We start from the raw sequence: 21446 nt of genomic DNA, 5'->3' as shown, positions 1-21446 counted from the left end.
GGAGGGGGGGGGTTCAGACAAGATTTCTTTTTTTTTTTTTTTTTAAACTCAGACAAGATAAGACGAGAGTAAAATGCTAATCGCAAGGAAAGTAAAAGGGAAGGAAGTGTTGTGTGTTGATCACATCTGGAATCAGCTATTGGCAAGCTGCCATTTGTAATTATTAGACAGGCTAATCTTTAACAGCCTGTTTAAACAAAAGGAATATTCAATTTTCTGTCCGCCGCTGGAGACAGGCTGATTGAATGTCAAAAGCTGATGCATTATTAACGCCGCACTAGGTTCCCTTCAATACCAGCGACTCCTGATGTCAAAATAATCAAATCTGAGCTCTGACACCGTCAACAGCAGATCAGGTATAGCACATGTGGACGTTCTCAGATGCTTCAAACCAGAAGAAACGACTCTGGACTGAGGGATCTCTTGCTGCTGTTTAGTTTGAAAACATGTCCTGGCATCTACAGCACAGGACATGTTTTTTAATTCCCATTTTTCATTCTGTTAAGCACTTTGTAACTTTGTTAATTAACATGCTACATAAAGTTTATTATAAAATACTAAGGGTCTGCAGCTATGCTAGCAGCTGCTGTGAATGCTATGATGGTGCTAGCATAGAGAGGGGCATGAACAAGAGTTTCTACAGACGCATCAACATCTTTCCACCTTCAAATCATCCAAAATATTTCTGGAAGCTCTAGCCCCATCTTTTTTTTTTTTTTTAATGTAGGCTGAAGAAAGTGGTGAATTTTTTTTACTTCAGCGTGTTTATCAGGTATCCAGCTTGTTGAACGTAGTACAGCTCAGCAATATGGATTAATAATCAGTATCTTTTAAGAGAAAATTAGATGTCAGTTTGTCAAGTCAATGTTTTTGTTTTTACATTGCACAGCATGATGAATGGAAACATTTCATTTTTAGTGCTTAACAAAATGAAAGAAAAAGATGACTTAAAAGATAGAGACAAAAACAAGATTTTTAGTGTTAATTTCACCAAAATGAATTTCATGAAGTCTGAGATAGTATATTGTCAAAAAAAGGCAAATTCTAAATATTGATATGTTGCACAGCCTTAGTGGGAATATGTCGGTATCTGTTGTGTTTCATATTCCCAGCACTCATACAATCATCTAGTTCTGCAACACACTGCCGCAGTATAAACACATCCTCTCCTCTCCTGGGTGTTTCAGTTTGGCGTGAAACCGCACCTTCAGGTAGTAGGTGATGAGCAGCTTTCGGAGGTCGTACACCTGCAGCATGGTGGCGGCGTTGTTCTCACTGATGCTGTAACCCTCCAGCAGGTACTTGGTGGCCATCACCTCCCAGGCCAGCCAGCGCAGGTTGAAAGCGGCGTTGCATGACAGCATGTGAGGCAAGTGGCCCGGCTCGCAGCAGCAGCACGCGTCGTCTTCCTCCACGCCCTCTGTGATGGCCTCCACCTCTCGCTGCTGGCAGTATGTACCTGCAGATGGAGAGAGATGGAGGTGTAGCAGTGAGACACCGAGTTATTTAACCGTCCATTCTGACTATGAAGGAGGTAGGGATGGTCAGACTGTACCTCTGAACTCCAGACCCCTCAGCTGGAAAGTGACCAGCCCGTTGCCGATCTCGATCAGATGGACCAGGGCGTTGAGGTAGTCAGAAGCCAGAATGAAACAGTCTCCGGCGCTGTAGTTGCCCCATCGGCCCAGCATGAGGTCGCCACAAAGTGAATGCTGCAGCGAGCGAGTCAGGTACTCGTAAAAGATGGAATTTAGGTTGTTATCATCACAGCCTGCAAGAGAGAGGCAGGGCGAAAGCGAAAGGTCAGATGGACGTACGAGTGTCAAGACACAAATGAAAAGATTGTGGAAAAAAAGTTGGTAAAGTTCAGTTGCTTCCTTCCTATAACGATTCTAATCTACAAGAAGGTAATTTGTGTCTTTTGTGCGGATATGGATAAAAACTTAAATTCACAATATTGACACAGGAAATTGTAACTGTAAGAAAGGACTCACCTGTCTCCTTATCCACTTGGGACACCAGTCTGCTGTTGGAGTTGTCGATGCGCTTCGTGCTGCATGGAACAGGAGGCAGACAAAAAAACTGAACAAAACATATAGAGCGACCACTCATGCTACGGTGACAAGTATTTCTCGTGTAAAATAGGGTGAATGAAACGCAACAGTATCAGTTTTGACTCAAGTCTACAGCTATTTTCAAATGACAATCCCCAAAGCAGACTGAGAGGAGCTGATACAGATAATATATATCACTTCAAAATCCTCTCAGGACTGCTTCACTGTTGTTTCTCAGAAAAGAAATCACTGATGAAGAACAAGTCCTCTTATAGTGAATCTCCTTCAGTGCCTTCTGAGGAACGAAACGCATCACACTGGTTGTAAATGAACACCCCTGCAGCAACACTTGAAACTAAATATTTCAAGATGAAGAACCTGAATAAAACACGTGCCTCCCTGTCGTCCGTGCACCGAGATCTGACTCCAGCAGAGATGAAGCCGTCATTGGTTTTAATGTCACGAGTTTCAGTTCAAATACTGTCAACACAGTCTAAATATAATCACGGGCTACCTCGTGTCAAATCACTGCAGTGTGCACAACAAAGCTGCAGGAGTATTTTTGGAGTGCTTTCAGCGAGCTGGAGCACAAACGGTCTCTTACATCAATAAGTGAGAGGGAACAGAGGGGTTACGTTGTGCAAGTGTGAGTGAGACAGAGAGAGGGGGAGGAGGGGGAGGAGGGGACGTAGTGTTTATCTGCTAATCCGCCTAGCTTCGCTCAAAAAGATGAGACTGATTCGAGATGGAAAAAACAGACAGATGTGAAAAGTACACCCAGCAGCAGTAGAGGCAGTGATGACACGTGTCACATGGATACAGTGATCAGTGATGTCACTTCACTTCTGAGGTGTTCAACATTGATTTTGATGACAAATATTAATTTTCAAATCTACCCAGCAACACCAAAATAAAAGAATAAGGCTCAACATCTCTGTGACCCAAGTCCAATGGCTCCTACTGGGGACATACATTTTTAAAAACAAAACAAAAAAAAAAATATTTCAAAATATAAAAAATATAGTTTAATTAAAACATTTTTTCAAAATAATAATTTCCTAAAACAGGCGGGAACTGTAGTGTTTAGTAAATGTTACAAAAACAGGAGGAAATAGTGCAGGTTGGGGACTATTTTTAGCTGTGGATTGTGAGTATTTATAGCAAGAGTCTGGGACTCAACTAACACAAAATAAGCTACAGTGCTCATGTTCATAGTAATGAAGGAACACATTGATGAGTTTTTAATAGTTTTTGGACAACACTATGTCATGGAGAAATAAGATCTAACAGGCTGATTAACAACACTTTTTAATTGGTATGATTAAATCATTATTGGTCTTTCCACAGGATTTGTTGACAATTCAACCTTTTCTTGAACTGGCAGCTTTCAGCGTTTCTTCAATCTAAATTCACAATGTGAGCAAACGATTTTCAGTGCCACCTCCAGACTGCTTGGGAAGCTCACGCCACACCCACTCAAACACTTTATCTGGGCCTTACTTGTAGTTTCGCTCCCAGAACTTGATGGGCCGTGGATAGGAGGAAATGAATATGGCGCTGCCCAGGAAGGGGGCCAGCGGGGTGTAGAAGATGGTGGTGAGCAACGTCTGGAGCAGCAGCATAGCCGAGTCTGGACACACACCGGTGAAGGAAAGAAAAGCAGGTAAACTTTAACACACACACACACACACACACAGGATTTAGAGAAAGGATACGAGGCACTGCAAACGGCTGAGCGAAGGCGTGGAAAGCGCTGCCCCAGGCGATCTGCCAGGGAGCGATGTAAACCAGGATGAAATGGAGCTTCAGCAACAGCTCACGCATCTGGACAGAAACACACACACACAGTCTGTGAGAAGAGCTCAGCAGAATACTGAGAGCGACACGTTTGAAACATTTGATGGTAGCGTCTGTTGTTTAACTCACTAACCTTTGTCCAAAAGGAAAATAATGTTATATCTATTACATTCTTCCACATCACTACAAATGATAATAAAACTTCAGGCTTGAAGAAACTATCTGGATGCATCTGCTGTATCTTTCTCCCACCTTGTGGAAGATGATAGACATGATGAAGAAGTCCAGCAGGAAGCTCTCGGAGGCGCGCGGGCAGTCGAAGTGGAAAAAGACGAGTGTGAAGAGCAGAGTGAGGAACTGGAAGCTGGGGTTGCAGAAGGATGAACGCAGGAGTTTCAGTCCAGCGACTGTCGTCAGGAGAACATCACAGCTGGAGGCGGAGGCAGACAACAGATTCAACAGCTGGGTCACCACACACACACACACACTCTCTCACTCTCTCTGATGATGCTGTGTGTTTGTGGCTGTGTCTGTCCACTCACTGGATTCCCAGCTTCTTGCGGTGACTGAGGGCGAATCCGTCATTAGTGAGTGCGCTCAGCACGATGGCGGGGTACACCACGTACTTCTCGAAGCACAGGAGCCCCACGTACAGTCGCTCGAACCACATCAGCACAGCGTCCTCTGATAGACAAGCACAAATAAAGAATAAACTCAGATCAGGATCACAGATTTCCAGAGACTCAGTGCAATGTTTCTGGGAGTATGTGCTTTTTGTAATTCAGTAAGAGACATCATGCTGATAGGTCATAATCATACTCATCATATTTATCTCAGCCAAGGTTGCTATCTCAAAAACTATCTAAAAGATTTTGGTGGAATGAGATGGCATTCCATCAAACGGTGGTGCAATAGCAACCTATATATCTTCATAGCTATTGGGTGTGAATCCAACCTCATGGTGCCACTACACAAAAAGTCAGGTCGTCACCAATGTCATTAGGATTCATCATCAGGGGACCATGAATGTCTGTACAAAATAATGTGCCAATCCATCTCACAGATGTCAAGTTATTTCACTGGACAAGTGAGACTTTGACCTGCTGGTAGTGCGACAGGGTCACCAAAGTCAGAGAGGATTCATCCTTCGAGCACCAAATTTCATAACAATACATTGACTAGTTATTGAAATATTTCCTGTCTGGTCCAAAGTGGTGGAGTGACTGACACCCTTACAGCCAGGCTGATAACATGTCTAAAAATCAAGGCCATCTCCGTCAAATCCTCATTACTGTCCATCACTCTGTGGATTTGTCCTGTATGCAGACATGGATCCAGGCACAGATAAAGAGTTAAACATTTTGTACAAAACAAATTTAGAGACCTGTGCGCTTGTGAAGATGGTGCCCGTTTTCTGCTCGTTGATCTGGGGGTTCACATACTTAACAGTAAATAATTAAGAGACACTTGTAGGTAAGCTGACCTCTGGGTTCAAACTGGTGGTACTCCTTCGTCTTGAGGACCGGGTGGGAGATCCACAACCAAGGGTGGTGCTTCCTCAGCTGGGGGATCAGGTAGTGGGTGACAAAGCCTACTGTTCCCGCCAGAGCGTACAGCACGATGGTCACAAAGGGCTGGATACGAGCGGTGTATAATGTTAGAAACATGATGAAGATGAATATTTCAACCAATAAAATATAAAAAATGTATCTCACCTTGAGAGACAGGAACACGGTACTCGCAGTTATAGCGAAGGTTAGGATGTAGGCGACAGAGCACACGACCACATCCGACAGCAGAATCTCCTTCTGTGGAGCACAAGAGGGAGGGGAAGCTGCAATAATTCATAATCCACACCGAATGAAAACACATTTGTTCGTCAGACTCATTTAGGTGTGTGAATACTCCTGTCTAATTGTTCTGAGCCTTTAGTTTTTGCAGATCAAAGACACAGCAGCTTGAGAAGAGTTAAGAGCTTCACAATCCCCATTAATACTGTAAAAGGCGGCGGGAGGCTTGTTTTCTCTGATGCATAATTCCCTGTAATTGCACACAATGATCGACAGCAAACACTGTTTCATTGTCTGGTGTTTAAGGCGTATCACATACAGGATGCATGAATTCCACAACTCAGGTGCACAGTGTTAACTAGTTTTGATTTTTTTGTGATAATTATTGGAGGGCTACTGCATTTCAAAACAATAGAAACTGTTCAATAAATCCTCAGAGGAAAAATGATAATGTATTCAGAGCTGAATTATCCAATTGTCTGATTATAACCTGAACTCATCATCTACTGATGAAACAAAACTGCATTACACCAGTTTATTTCTATGTTAATCCTTAGTTACCATCGAGCTCTGCAGTTTCTCCGGCAGTGGGTCTTTAATGTCTGTAGTTTCCTCCTCCTCTTCCTCACTCTCTCCCAAGGCAGGCATTATCTTTGACTTGATCAGAGATCTGTAATTAAAAATGTCACACGTGAATGATGGGGACTTTAAGAACAGAAGGATCTTATTTGTTGAATAACATGAGCTTTTTTTTTTTTTGTTACGAAACTGAAAAAGAAGCAGAAAAGAAATGGAAAAAGTTGAATATCTGAATAAACTAAATTCTTTCCTTACAACAAAAACAACAAAACTCACATGTGAATGTTTTGTAGTTTCACTTCTTCTCTTGTATTTTTAACATTGTTTTTATTTGGCTTGTAACAGTTTGTAATAAAAGTATTTGAGGAAAAGTGAAAAACAATGTTTATAAATATTATTTTCCCTTTCTGCTCACAATTAACTCTCAGCTTGTGTGGAAATTACTAACAATTATTAAAGTAGGAAAGTAGAGGCAGTGCATTAACCATCCATCCACATTTCCTCTAATGCTTCATTTATTTTAAAACTATTACAGAGTATTAAGTGGATGGTAGTCAGGCGCAGTCTGTGCACGCTAACATCTCACACACACACACACACACACACACACACACACACACACACACAGATACTCACAGTAGTACAGAGGGGTCACTGCTCTGTCGGCTGAGGTGGTAGGAGAAAACTACCAAAAGGCCACAGAAACCAGAGAACAGAGCTGGGGTGTGCTGCTCATCCCACGGCTCCTGTAACCACACACACATACACAAACACAGTGTGAATCACACCGCCATGTACCTTTTTAAAACTATTTCTTTTATATCTTCACGGTTTAAAAGCTTCTTCCCCCACCAGTTACGATCTTGTAGTCACTTTTGAAGGATGACTTGCAGCACTTTGTATTTTGCTGCAGCTCTGCTTAGTTCCATCAGTGAAACTCCCTGGCTGCACGCTATTTATAACTGCCTGTCTTCTTCTATTCCTAAAACCAGGAGGATGACCATGAACACAAACTCAGTACAAATAGAAAAAAAAGGAGAAAAAGGCCTTTGCTGTGTGGTTTTTTTTATTTATTTATTTTTATTTCTACCTTGAGAGCTCCGAAGCAGAAACCGTAGAGCAGAGACAGAGCGATCAGACTGCGTAGGATGCTGTAGACTGCAGAGATGAGACTCGTAGCAGCTGAGACACACAAATTGGAGTGAAAATACGTGCAGAGGTATTAAACAATGAGAAACAAAGCCAAGCATGTACTGTAGTAGTGGTACTCTTATGGGTTTTAAATCACTAAGATTTATCTTTACTTAAAGGCCCAGATAACTTCTCAGGTAATAATGTCATGACAGCTGTTTGGTTGTTCAGTCAGTGTCAATCAAATCTGATTGATTCCCAGTCCTGGTGATGCAGGTTACCGGAATTTAAGTGATAAATTCTTAGTAAATAACACAGAAAGATAGACAGACATATATTTAAAATTTTGGTTGCTCATTTTTAGTCATGAGTATTTAATGTTATAGACAAATAACTGAGATTCAAAGTCAAGTTTTCAGGGGCTTTAAACACTGAATACACACTACACACAGGCATCAAACCAGAGACACAAACCCACAGATGCCTCCAGTATAAACAGAAGATTAAAATTAACATCCCTTTAGGATCTTGATTAAAGAACAAGATTAGAAACAGTGTTACCAACCTGTCCCTCCAAAAAAATGCATGTCAATCTGCTCCAGCAGGTAAATGGTGAAGGTGTTGATCTGAGGGAAAAGGCCCACCAGGAAGGTGATTGGGAAGCAGTAGGTAAAACCTGTTTAATGCATAAGACAAAAGCCGTTTCTGTCAAGGACAAGAAAATAAATGATATACAGAAACAAATAAACTAGGTGCTGTGTAATAGGACTGTCTGAAATAGAAATCTCCTGTATATTTATCCCTACCCACTAACAGGTCTCTTAAGAAGCCCAGTGCGTCATGGCAGACGATGGTGACCCCGTACAGGGTGGAGACGGGCAGGTCCTTCCGCCTCAGCAGCTGCTCCAGCAGCCAGATCAGAGCGCAGAAAATACAGAAGTAGGCCGCTCGACTGTAGGCCACCAGCTGGTTGTGACCCTGGAGAGACACAGACGCACATGAACACACACAGGTTAGGGTGTTAGGAGGTTCAGCCTGATTTCCAACACAGTGATATAACAGCTACAGCGAGATAATACTATGAACGCTGCTACAAATTTGGGTCACATTAGGTTGAGTGCCCATGTGTCTTGCACTTTGACTTGTTTTCACAGTAACTTGATGAAACTAAGCTCCAAAAAGGGACAGACCCTCTGTGGGCACATTGCATCAGTCAAATCACAGTAAAATTATTATAATGAAAAGGGAACTGTTTTGATAACATCATAGGCCAAAGACTGACAACATGCGTCACTGAAGAGGAACACGGGTCACAAGTTGAAACTAACCAACAGGGATGTAATGGATGAATGAAGTTTCCGAAATACTGGCAATTATTATATTATATACCTCTGAGATTCAGTAACAAAGCGACATTACACTCACATGTGTTGGGGAAGCCGCATCTGGTTGAACACTCTGGAAAACAAAACCACAGAAACCAGTGCTGAATCTTTGTTTGGAAATTACCATGAGAACAATTGAGAACAGCAGTGACACTAGCCAGTTCATCAGAGAAAAGGTGAGGAGGAGCAAACAGGAAGTGGCAAGACTGAGGTCAGTTTTACTTGTGAAAAACATCAGCATGGCAGACATTCCTCAAATACCATACACTCTAGTTTCAGTTGTGAAATGTTTTCACTCTTTCATTTGGTTTTTCTCGACAGTAAATGTTCACTCTGTAATAATAATAATAATAATGGCTGAAATGTCTTACTTCATAGAATTTAGTGGGGGCAGCATCGACTGCTTCAACAGAGATTTTTTTTATTTTTTTTTTACCTTCAGTAAGGAATACTGGCAGCTGGCAATGACCAGGCAAAACTGGAAGACCCAGAAGTCTTTGAAGCAGCCGTGGTTGAGAAGCACAAAACCAAGGAAGGAAACCAGGAAGGCCATGAAGACTGCCACCAGATTCTCCAGAACATCCTGGTTTCTATACAAGAAGGCAAAAACAGATTAATAATAGTGCAATCAGTAGCTCATTAGGTACACAGGTATCACCTCGTTAATGAAGAGCATCATTCCTGCACAAAGCTGATGCTCATTTGCTGCTGTGTTTAAAGGGAAAGATAGACATTTAGCTATTGAGCTGTTGCTCAACTGTGTGGTTGAATTGAAAAGAAATTAGACTGATTGATCAACCTGGAATTAAATGACACAAACATTGACTACACTGGCCAGAACTGATGTGATATTGATGAAAAGGATGGGGCTAGAAGATGTACTGAAGGCTTTTCAAGAACAAGAGTGTTTTAGATTTAAAGAGACAGGACAACAAACATAGAGCAGAGAAAAAACATCTAAAAAACACAGACAGTGGAGAGAGTTTTGTGTATTACCTGTCCAAAAGAGCGAGCAGGGTGAGTCGGTCGTATAAAATGTTGATCCACTTCCCGGGAAACAGTTCAAGTTTGTAGTAAATCTTCCGGGTCGGTTTTTCCTGAGTGGAAGTCTCTGATGATTCATCCAAAGAGTCCTCTTCCTGCACAAAACACAAATAATTTACACCCACATGAATTCAGCGGCAGTGACACAGGAGAGAAAAAGTATCTGATGCTTTATATCTACATGATTTTCAGTCTGCAATAACTCAAAACACAGTCAGGGTCATAATAGGTACACAGAGCAACATCTTTTTCATGCTGTACAACAGAAGTATACACACACACACACACACACACACACACACACACACACACAAACACACACACACACACACAAAGTGGTGCATTAATGATTCAGCAGCGAGTCTGTGTTGCTTCAGCTTCAACAACAGATCCAGGCACATTATGTCACCGCTGCTGGTTTGAATCCAGCCCTGAAGCCGACCCAGTCAGGACCGATCTTATTGTTTCAAACAGCAGCAACGACTCAAGTCAGTGAATCACAGTTTGACAAAGAGAAAATACTCATCATATCATAACATTTATGTCACTGGGTCACTTTTATTTGTAAATTCATCCATTTATTTTTCTTTAAAAACGGTATTGTTGAATTTTCTTATTTATGTATTAATTAATAATTTTAATATTTAATGTATTTATTGATTGTGTGCTGACTGGCAATTGTTTCATTTTGTTATTTATTAATAATTTTGGACGAATGGATACATTTATTAATTATTTCTCTGAGTTTTAACTATTTAGATAAAGGTATCCGGTGAAGATTTTGTTATGTAAACTTCACTTCCACTGATTCTGACCAAAACACATGGTGTGTATCCTGGAGGCCTAACACATGTCCTTATAAAACATTTACAAAACCAATTTTTGGAAGAATCTGAAACCTACAATACATTGTTAACATCCATGTTTGCTTGCCAGCAGTCTTCTTGTTCACCATCTTCACTGGCACATTGCTACATTTTTCGGCATGTAAAATAGCATGAAACCATCGGGGAGAACCAGATATTATATCTCCCATGCATGAGCTTGCATGTGAGTCCTCAGGTGCATGCAAACAAAACTGTAAAAAACATAGTATTACTAGTGGTCAAAAACCCACGGGGCACCTCTAACAGGCTGCTAAGAGCTTGTTGGAAGACCTCACACACCATACTTCCATGCATATACTGTAACTGTTTCTAGTCTTAGCAAATCAGGTTTAGTAAATAGAGGAAGCTATTGGTATGTAGTACAGTGGAGAAAAAATGAAGGTAGATGGAGACCTGGAAGATCTCCGGGTGCGTCCTTCGTGGCCGAAGCCTGTGCGCAGGGATGATGCGTCGCTGGAAAGGACAGTCAGCGTGACCTCCCACCAGGCCGTCCTGACACTCCGAGTTGGAGGAAGTCGACAGCAGGTCACTGAAGACACACACAAACACAAAGGTTACAGGCTGACGTCCATAAACGAACAAACCTGATTACCTGAGGTGAGATGAACTTGAGGGAATGAAAAGAAACACAATGAAGCAAAGGAAGACAATTAGCAGGTAAAGAAAATGAAGGAAGAGGAAGAAGTGAAAAACAGGATAAAAAGAGGCTTGATGCAGGTAAAGGAAGAGATGATGAAGAGGAGGAGGAAAAGAGAGTAAAATAAAGAGTTGACATCAGTACCACATGTTGCCAGTGATGAGCTCGGCTCCTAGTGGCAGGTTGAGGGCTCTCTCTGCATACAGCTTACGAGGCCTGTCTCCTGGTGAAACAAGCAGATAGCATACAACTTGTCCAAAAATTCCTATTTGAATAAGTAATGCGCGATAACTAATATGTGGGCTTTATTCAGCCTTACAGACAGACACCCGAGACTGGACTGTGACTGAACAACTGAACAGCTGAACATATTGGAGCCATTCCAAAAAAATGTCATTTAATCTGCCAGCTTTTTTGAGCTGTTTCAAAAGAGAATACATCAGCTGCTGGCACTGCCTCCCACACACGCTGTATATTTGTGCAAATAATATCAGACCATCCCAGCACACTGACTGGGTGTATCTGCAGCACCTCCTTGTTGTTTCTGACTACATGTGACTCATCGCTGTTTGTCTCCAGCAAAAAAAACAAAAAAAAAACAAAAAAAAACATTACATATGCAGGAACTAATGGGAATTACTGCTTACTGTGTACAGTATGGAAGGTGTAGGCCTCTTCTTTGTTGGTGGCCTCTGGTCTGCAGATGACCTGCAGCATGGAGCTCTCTGACTGTGAGGTTTGCGAGGGCAGGGAATCATAGTCCGGATCTTTCTCTCTGTCAGTCTGTGGACTGAAGAGAGAAAACGCAATCAACTGGAGCTCGGGAACGCTTGATGCTCGAATCTAAAAGGTTTGTACTGTGAATTCAGCTGTTTGCATATGTTACTGGTGCTTGTGATTCTTTAGGCATACGTACCTGTCAGGGGAGACTATTGGGATATGTGTGGGTGGTAGAGCCTGCAGTGTGTCGGTAGGCAGGCTGGTGGGCGGTTTGGGTCTCTCTGGTTTGCTTTCTGTCTTGGTCTCTGTTACTGTATCATCGGGTCTGGAAGTCATACTCAGATTCTCTGCAAACAGATAAAAATATTCATAAGTTTTTTGGTTAATTTTCATTTAAAATCTAGGAGGAAGGAAGGAGTTGCTCACACTGACAAACCACAGAGAACTCTGACTCTGCAGTTTCCCTCAGTCCTATGGAGAGTTTTAGCATCATTCAGCTCATTGTTTTGGTTTTAAAGGCCCACAACTTCAATGTGTTATGTTGTTGAATTTAATACATGATACTAACATAGTAGTAATATATACAGTATAGTAATAATTAGCCACCACACAGAGGCATAACATGAGCAACAACTGCAGCTCACAAACCGGTGGTGACATTTCACTTTTCCATGCATTTAATGTCTAAACATTTGCATTAATTCTAATCTTTTTAAGCCACTGTACATCTATAGTCCACCCACTGTTGCCTGAAGCGACCTGTTCTCATAACTGTGGGTGTTGACTGACAGCACCCTGTAACCTGTACGGGTGCGCAGGGCCTTTAAAACATCTAGATAAATGAGGTGGAGGTAAAGGAACAAACCATCTTGCTGAGAATCACCTTCCTCCGTAGCTCCCACTTCCTTTTTGCGTTCCGGCCCCTCCTCTTCCTGTGTGCTGGCCCCACCCCCTCTGATGCTGAGGGACCCCAACAAGGAAACAAACTCCAAGAAGTTGGATTCGTTGGGAATCTGGCCCTCCTTTGCTTCCAGATCTGACTTGGAACTGGTCATGGTGGTCTAACAGAGAGACAAATGCTTGTATGTATGCACGGACAGATGGATGGAGATGACTGTAAGAAAGATACAGAAATAGAAACAGAGATAAAGTGCCAACATACTGTGTTGTGTGAGCGGTCTGAAAGCATGACAGCATCTTTCCCACTGTCCATGCTCAGCCCTCGGATGTGAGTCCTTCCACCGGGGCCGTAGCGGCCCAAAGCTGGCGGCAGACGCAGGAACCCTTGTGAATCCACGTTCGGATCCAGAGGGTCTGTGTCATCATGGTGGGAGTGGACATCAATCCCCGATGAGCTGTTATCGTTTGTCAGCTGTGGGCTCGGTGTGCTGTCAGCAGTCATTTGCAGACCAAGATGTTCCTGGTCCGGATCTGGACACTCCAGTGTGGTCGACTCAGAGCTGGTTGTTTCTTTACAAAGGTGAAACTCTTCGCCCGTTGTCTCTTGCTGTGTTGGGGTGGGGTCGTCCTCTGAGCCAGCCGCTTCTTCTCCCTCTTCCGACTCCTGCTTCTCCTCCTCAGGGGAGTCGAAGGTGATGACGGGGATCTTGATGTGACATTCTCCCGCATCCTTCTGAGCCTGACACACACACAGACATGTCACACACACCATCCCTTAAACACCTCAGTGAGAACTGACATGCCATTGGATCGTACTGTGCAGCCAGACATCAATCAAATGCACAGAAACATATTTCAAATTGTGGTGGAGATCACAACATTTCTAAAGATACCAAACACATCAGACTGAAATTCGATGTTTAGAATATTTCCATTTGATGAAATAATGTACCTAGAAAAGCACGGAAACTTTTGAATCATTTCAATATCAGTAAATAAATACATTATATAATACTGTCAGATAGTGGAATAAGATGTTTTTAACAGCTTTAAAGATACATGGGGAAACTTGATGGTGGGGGATCAAACATGTTTCATGGCAAACATAAAAACGGAGGTCGAAAATGATTCTTACCTGAGCATTCTCCAGAATGCTCTGCTTGACGCTCTCCTCCAGCTGAGCAGCAGTCTGAGGGTCACAGCTCATGGTGATGATGATCTTAACCGTGTCGCTGTCGTCCAGTTGAACCGTCGCAGGCCCGGGGCCAGAGTTGTCCACCAGAACCACTTCAATCTCATCAGAACAGTACGTCTCCTCCGGCGGTTCAGTCTGACAGACAACACAAGGGAATAGTTCCACCCAAGGAATTCCTTTTCATTAAGATATAGTCAGCTTTTTTTATAAGCATGAGAGGTCAGTCACATGTATCCAGTACGTCAAATTAAAATCTTGCAAAAATAACTACTTAGATCTGCATCTGAAAGGCCTACCTGTGCAGGAGGTTCTGGGACATCAATGAAATCATCCTGGCGGTCCTTGGGAGTCTCCAGTGAGTTATTGTTGGGATCTGAGGGCTCTTTTTGCCCCTCACTCTCCTCCTCGCTCTCATCTTCGCTTCCCTTGGAAGGAGGCAGACCTTCATCAGCTGTTTCCCTGTCTGCAGTCTCTTTGTCTTCGCAGTCTTTCTCCTCTATCCTGTCCTGCTCCGAGTCTTTCTCTGCTGTTCTTTCCTGCTCTGACTGCTCTCTGTCAGTCCCCGTCAAAGAGATCTGAATGTCCATTCCTTCTTTCACAGCTCCAGTTTCAATTATGTCTGCATCCATTTTCCCACTAGCAGATCCAGGCCGCATCTCTTCTCTTTCAGCTCGGGATGGGGGCCTCTGCTGGGCCTGCAGCAGGGGGGCCGCTTGGTCAGGATTGGGACTGGAGAGGTCATCTGGAGAAGGCTCTGGGTTTGGGTGCAGCCCTCCCTCCACAGGCTTCTCCTCAGCAGCGCTCTCACCCTGTCCTGGAATGAAATGAACGGCAAATTCGTTGTAGATTTAAAGTGCAATAATATTAAAAATGCTTTAATCCTAAAATTCCTGCCATTGAAATGTGATCTCCCATTTGGCTGGAGAGGTAACCAACAAAATTCACACTGCTGTGTCGAGCAGCATTCAGTAGCCAGTAGCGGATAAATATCTTCCCAATGCAATAAAATGAACTGCAGAAGGGATCAATCCTGCTGCTATTAAAAACAGATATCAAAATTTTGTTACAATTGTGCAATGATTTGATGCAATGCACCACAGTGATTATATCCCCTTTTCTGATCAGCTGACTTGGCTCTGAATAATCACCAGTGCATTAGGTCATAAATTTACTGGAAGCAGTCAGCTGGTCTTTGTGGCAGGCAAACTGGCAGGCTGCTAGTTTTGTGCATGTCTGAGCAAATTTACCACAATGATGTGTTTGCAGAAAAGGAAGTTGTCCATCTATATCAGTGCATTAGGGAAGGGGAACTGGGTTCCACTTTGGCTGATTCTGACAATATAGTACACGGAACATCAGTTCCCCCCAAATCACACACCAGGCTTCGATAGCTACAATAACTAGAGATCAATTCATGATGCCCTGTGGTTAAATGTGCTTGTCTTTCTACATCCTGTCCTCACTCTATAAGTGTATATTTATCGTTCAGTCATAATGTCAGTGTCATTTTTAGTATTCCACAGAATCACTAGGAAGTTGTCTTTATAGAATGAACCATGAATCATTCATTTGCCCACCTGATGGAAATGTTTCTGCAGGTTATAGACACTTTCAGCTGTCAAACTCACTTAACAATGCCAATACACGATTGAAGTTTTAAAGGACATCAACAATATGTAAACCAGTGTTTGAAATACAAATGGGGAGAAGAACTCAAACGATGGATTTCTGTTGACTCCACTATTGTAAATCTGTCCAGATGTTTCTCCCATAGTCAGTCAGAAGCCACTTTAAGCCATTGCATTTTCATGTGTTTCTTAAAATTCAGCCCCTCTGGTCTGGCATTCCTGTTTTTTATTTCTGAGGTCATTACCTCTGATCTACAACCAGATCATTGATTAATCAACCTCAGCTCATGTGAATCAATGGTGCAACTTTACTATAGCTCAGTAACATACATACAACGTGCCAAACAAAAATGGGACAATTAATGCTTGGTATATAGATAAAATGTATTAAGAACCACCTGTATCTCTCTCTTTCTCACTGTAATAATAAAACAGTATTGTAAAAATATGAGCGAAAGATACACAGGGAAATTAGGTGGGTTAGGGTGACATAGAGGGATTATCTAAGATATTTTAAGCACTTTGTGATGCTAAACTGACGTCTGACACAAACTGGAACAAACATTCAGCCAAACAAACTCAGACTGATTTTCACCTTCTGTATTTCCAAAGAGAGTGGACGATGAATCATATTACGTATATAACTATTTATATATATATATATATGTACATATATAACATAACATATCTATACAACATAACAAGCCGTGCTGACTTCCAAAGCTCAGCTGTTTCATAAGGAAAATCATCAGAAAAAAATTCATGAATAGTTCGTGAATTATTTTAAGAGCATGCACTCTTGTTTGTAATCGGGAGTAGCAGCGTGTACAGATGGGTGACAAATTATAGGAAAAACCAACATAAAGTATCTTTGTAAGGTTTTGGTCCACTACAAGCTGCCAGAACAGCTTCAGTCTCCAGTCTCTGAAACTCCCTGAGATCAGGGGTTGGTTTCATGAAGATACTGTAGACTGATGTGTAGTGTTTACAGTCTTAGATTAGCCTAGTGCAAACTGTTTCACAAAAAAAAGATGGACTCTTTAGGTACATTTTTTGTATTGTTACACTTGTTAAACTGAATTTTCCCAGTGAATTGTCCTTGGACGGCAGTTGTTGAATTTTTCTCAGAAGGTTTTCTGCTGGAGGTTAGCCATCGAAAAAGTCTTATTTCCCCAGAATTCACTGCAAAGCACTCCCACTTAAAATCTAAAGTCTGACTATTGGTCAGATGTGAGCTATAGTCAGATAGTCTATCTTTGTGACACTGGCCCCTGGTGACTGTGAAGGCCAAAGTTTATGATTCACATCATATTCACACTCAGCAGGCGCCAGCCACGCTTCGTGCCCTGTGTTTGTTATGTTTCTCTGGTCATTTATTCAGGTTTTTCCTTTAATAGTTACCCATCTGAGTCTTATTCAAACCTAGAGAAAGATCAGTATCACCTTCCAAGGTCTTCACCTCATCTGACTTTGAACAGTCCTGTGTGGAGGAGAGTTCAGAAACACACAATTAAAATCGGGGCATAATGCAGGTCAACACAGTGTTTTTTCTGTACTGTGTGTTCATACTGGCAGGTGTCACTCACCACCCCAATCAGTCCCGGGTTGGTTTCGGTCTGCTTCACTGTCACCTGGATCACCGGACTAGGGCGCTTATTACGAGCCAGCATCGTCATGGCAACGCTGTCGGGGACTGTGCTGCTCTTCCTTTTAGACAAAGACAAGAGACAGGGGAGAAATTAAATGATGAAGAGAAAGAGATAGAAGGATGGGGAGTGTCTGTGGAAGTAGATACGTCAATACTCCACTTTTAGAGGAAATGATCCGACCTTCACTCTCAGTCTCTCATGTATGGAATACTAAAAGACTCTGATTTATAGAGCTGAAATTAAGAGAAATACAGTCATGTAGGGGACAGGAAGTGATGGATTTCTTTTATTAGTCTCTGTGCAGATCGAGTGTGTCAGAGCGGAGTGGCCAACACTGACCTCCCCTCACTAGCTTGCTCATTCACCAAAGCTCTACTGAGTTTCTGAAATAAAGTGGAAAGTGCCTGCGTCCTACTCTGATACACTTGATCAATCTGATCTCAAAGACAGAGAGGATTGAGAAAAATAGACACATGCAGAGGGAAAAAAAAGGGGGACTATGTCAAAAAGAGGTTGTTGAGCATGTGAAGACAGGTTATACTATACTTAGTATTAGTGGTATTATTCTGAAAGGAGGTCTCAGGCCTAAATGTGCAATTTCATGTTAATAATTAAGTTGTATCATGAGGGATTTAGCCCTCTGGCCTAGATTTTGTAATGACTAACCTGGCAGGGGAGCAGCTCGAGGTGCAAGGAGCAAAAATACCAGTTTGTTAAACATGAATTTACTGCACGTCTCTCTGAATGGCCTCTAATGCATCCATGTAGGTGAGACCACATCTGTATTAATTCTTCAGCTACTTCCGATCGACCTCACTGAGTGAAGTTTCAGGATTATCAGTGTGTGTGTGAGGGTTTCACCTGATGTTGGCGGGCAGGCAGGAGTCCGAGGCATTGCTTTTCTTCTCCTGGGCCTTGCTAAGGTCAGAGAGGCTGCTGCGGACCACCGCCTCGCCCTCATCGAACATCAGGTGCAGGCGGTAGTTGGCCAGCTTGATGAGGATGAAGAAGACGGTGATGGAGGTGCAGTAGATGCTCAAAGCCACAGTGGTAGGGGGCAGGGCCTGCGTAGAAGAGAGGAGAGGAGAGAATACGATATCTCCAGAGTCTCACGACTCCACCAGAGCAGCGTTTGATTTGATGCCTCAAGCTGTAGCAGTCCCCGGATGGAAAAGCACCACCTGTCTCTTCTCTACTTTTTGTATGTAATTGAAATTCTGCAAAAAGCAAAGCTTATTCAGTCACACGACCACACTGTTCCCCAAGTGTATTATAGGCTCAGTGAACCACAAGATCTCATTTGATTAATTGGTGGCTTAATGAATTTTATTGATTCCCAGGGGAGGAATAGCCCATAGCAAAGAACAGGAAGATTAAAGACAAAGCATCTGCATCATGCTGACACATGAGTCATACTGGTCTGGAGAGAGTTCCTGCTTTGTTGGACATGGACTCTTATTAATGCCTGCAGGTACAATTTTACAATCTAAATTCGTGCTTATATTTGACTGCTCCTCAACCATCATCTATGTTGTGCTGTATGTTGTGCGTGACCTTCAGATAAAATGCTAACAAAACTGAAATTTGAAACATCTCTCACAGACAGCTTGTGTTGTTTTTGCAGGGGAAGCAGAGGTTGTTTTCAAACAGACTGTGAAAACTGCCAGTGACAACCATTTGGTCAAACTTCAGTGGGGAAGCTCTTAAACAGCTGGCTGTCACTACTTTGCCTTTCTAACCTTCATTCATAGATGGCCCATTTGGGATTACCTGAACACAGTAGTGGTCTTGACCTGAAGTTATAGAGCAGCGCATCAATGAGGTGCACATTTTTGATCATTTAAAGTAGCTAGAGGTCTAGCACCTACAAATTGGCCCTGGTTCGCTGTATCAAAACCAGAGATTGAAGAGATGTGGGGAGCAATCACGCCACATAATCGTAGCAGTCAATTATATCTCATCTTGGTTTGGTGTACTGATAAAACCTACTGAGATACATACAATAACAGAAAGGGTAACATTGTGGGTCTGTATTGATCAGCATCCAATAATGTACATGGCAGTTGTTGGCTAGCAGGCAGCTAAGGTCAAGGTGTTTGACCTATAGCTGCAACCCTTTAGTCATGCCACCATCCTGCTGTATAATGCAGTATTAAGGGAACACAAAGGTCACCAAGAATGTCCCTTAAAATTAAGAGTTTAATTTGATGTATCACTCTGTTGAGGTGGGACAATAAGAAATCAACTCTTTCCTAATCTACAAGGTAAACTACTAACAAAACCCTCACTGAGGAGGTTATCACTGGGAGCAAGGCAGCCTGTGTTGCACCTATTTCAAAGGCCATGACATGAAAATATTAGTGAACCACAGTTTCACGCTTCCTGCCTCATCCAGGAGCAGCCATGCGTTCCGTCACCGCATGCAGGGAGAAACACTGCGACAGTGGCGTTTTTCTAGCCTCTTTTCCCCCAGCAGCAACCAGACAATGAAGGATGTTAGATTCCTACATGTTTATCCAAAGGAGGATAAACATGTAGGACCGCATGAAAAAAATTATCACCTATATGCTACCGTGAACCTCACCTCACACCCCCTTCACGGCCTTTAACATCATGTTCCCTGATAAAAATTAAAAAAAAACTCACCAGATGGAGAGACAGGGGCAACATAAGGAGGAATATCCACAGATAGAGGTGGCAGGAGTTGTTGAATTTGTTCTGGTCCGGTTCGTGGTACCAGCCCCCGGTCAGAGATGCCCAGACTCCCTGACGCAGGGTCTGCACAACCTGGGAGCCCATCTCTCCTCCTCTCTCCTCCTCTCCGCTCAGGTTGGACGGACCGATGATGATGATGATGATGCTGCTGCTGCTGCTAGGCTACAATGAAATGATCTCCTCTAATGCATGCTACAGTCGCTACGCCTCCATGTTGGGGTGATAGCTACAGCACGTCTCCAGAGCCATTCTCTTTCATGCCTCATCCGTCTTCCTCGATGTTGTCCTCTCGGCTGCCTTTTCCCATCCCAATGTCGATTCGTCCATTGCTGCTGCCGCGGTCCTCATCTTGTCCTGTTCGTCTCTCTCCTTCTCCCTCTCCTCTCGGGCTGCCTGCACAGATGCGCAGCTCTGACCGCCTCCCCTCCTCTCCCACTCCCCCTCCCTCTCCCTCCTTCCCTCCCTCTCCATCCTTTCCTATTATGTGATCTGCGCACAAACGGTTTGCAGGAAAAATCTGATAAACAATCAATCTAGTGTTCATGTACGTATCTCACTATGTGAAGACCTGCGTATGTATATGTTTATACAGTATACTGTATGCTTAGAGGTAATGTATGTGTGAATATCCAGGCTGTAGACTACTCATTTTCCATGTGTAGATATATAATATATTCTAAATAGGCCAGTTAACAGACATTAATTATATCATATCATATCATATCATATCATATCATATCGTATTATATAATATTATATTATATTATATTAGTACAAAAAAACGGTTATAATGTTTGTAAAGCAGATTGTGTTGAAACTGTTTTAGAGAGGTGTTGATTCAACATTATGATCACTTTAGCCCCCTCCTCCTCCAAAAAATAAATAAATAAATAGATGGATAGATAGATAATAATACAGTTGATCTAACACCTCTCTAAAGCGAATAATTTATCATCGTAACCTACACGAAGGAGGGTTGATTGCATGACTTGTATTTGACTGCATTAGTTTTTGCTAGGTCTTCCTAATAAACTAAGTGAGTGTATAGCCTTATTGTCTTTGTGTAGTTGTCTGTGTTTCGTCTCTCATATATTGCATTGTCCGTGCAATCACAACACACTTGCGCACGTGGCAGATAAAGCTGATTCCCATTCTAATAATAGCCTACCAGTAGCTGTAGTAGGAGTATTTATATTTGTAGTGTATGAAACTACTTTACCTACAGTAATTTTTTCCCTCACACCTCCACATGGCTGGAGGGGACTAAGAAAGTGTGTGTGTGTGTGTGTGTGTGTGATGTTTGTGTGTGTGTGTGTGTGTGTGTGTGTGTGTGTG

The 21446-nt window shown here is 42.5% G+C and overlaps 1 protein-coding gene across 1 annotated transcript in view; it reads right to left on the bottom strand.

Annotated features, from left to right (window-relative positions):
- Positions 1 to 20794, bottom strand: part of pcnx2 (pecanex 2) — a 32304-nt gene extending 11510 nt beyond the window's left edge. The window contains exons 1-29 of the mRNA XM_023418095.2: positions 20043 to 20794; positions 18258 to 18460; positions 17334 to 17454; positions 17191 to 17227; positions 14416 to 14933; positions 14060 to 14254; positions 13187 to 13663; positions 12908 to 13085; positions 12221 to 12371; positions 11952 to 12094; positions 11449 to 11527; positions 11061 to 11196; positions 9733 to 9875; positions 9173 to 9326; positions 8777 to 8809; positions 8158 to 8329; positions 7917 to 8027; positions 7311 to 7402; positions 6857 to 6966; positions 6203 to 6311; positions 5567 to 5659; positions 5335 to 5485; positions 4394 to 4535; positions 4104 to 4281; positions 3770 to 3878; positions 3555 to 3684; positions 1995 to 2053; positions 1556 to 1771; positions 1206 to 1459 (exon numbers count right to left, since the gene is read on the bottom strand). Of these exons, the coding sequence (XP_023273863.1) occupies positions 1206 to 1459; positions 1556 to 1771; positions 1995 to 2053; positions 3555 to 3684; positions 3770 to 3878; positions 4104 to 4281; positions 4394 to 4535; positions 5335 to 5485; positions 5567 to 5659; positions 6203 to 6311; positions 6857 to 6966; positions 7311 to 7402; positions 7917 to 8027; positions 8158 to 8329; positions 8777 to 8809; positions 9173 to 9326; positions 9733 to 9875; positions 11061 to 11196; positions 11449 to 11527; positions 11952 to 12094; positions 12221 to 12371; positions 12908 to 13085; positions 13187 to 13663; positions 14060 to 14254; positions 14416 to 14933; positions 17191 to 17227; positions 17334 to 17454; positions 18258 to 18460; positions 20043 to 20195 (4647 nt within the window). The 5' untranslated portion in view covers positions 20196 to 20794. The remainder of the gene's footprint in view (positions 1 to 1205; positions 1460 to 1555; positions 1772 to 1994; positions 2054 to 3554; positions 3685 to 3769; positions 3879 to 4103; positions 4282 to 4393; positions 4536 to 5334; positions 5486 to 5566; positions 5660 to 6202; positions 6312 to 6856; positions 6967 to 7310; positions 7403 to 7916; positions 8028 to 8157; positions 8330 to 8776; positions 8810 to 9172; positions 9327 to 9732; positions 9876 to 11060; positions 11197 to 11448; positions 11528 to 11951; positions 12095 to 12220; positions 12372 to 12907; positions 13086 to 13186; positions 13664 to 14059; positions 14255 to 14415; positions 14934 to 17190; positions 17228 to 17333; positions 17455 to 18257; positions 18461 to 20042) is intronic.
- Positions 20795 to 21446: the final 652 nt, after the last annotated feature.

Source organism: Seriola lalandi, unplaced genomic scaffold, assembly GCF_002814215.2.
Source record: "Seriola lalandi dorsalis isolate HSWRI2012SDOR001 ecotype SW California unplaced genomic scaffold, Sedor1 jcf7180002054580, whole genome shotgun sequence".
NCBI classification, from domain to species: Eukaryota; Metazoa; Chordata; class Actinopteri; order Carangiformes; family Carangidae; genus Seriola; species Seriola lalandi.
This window is presented reverse-complemented; position numbering and strand designations above follow the sequence as displayed.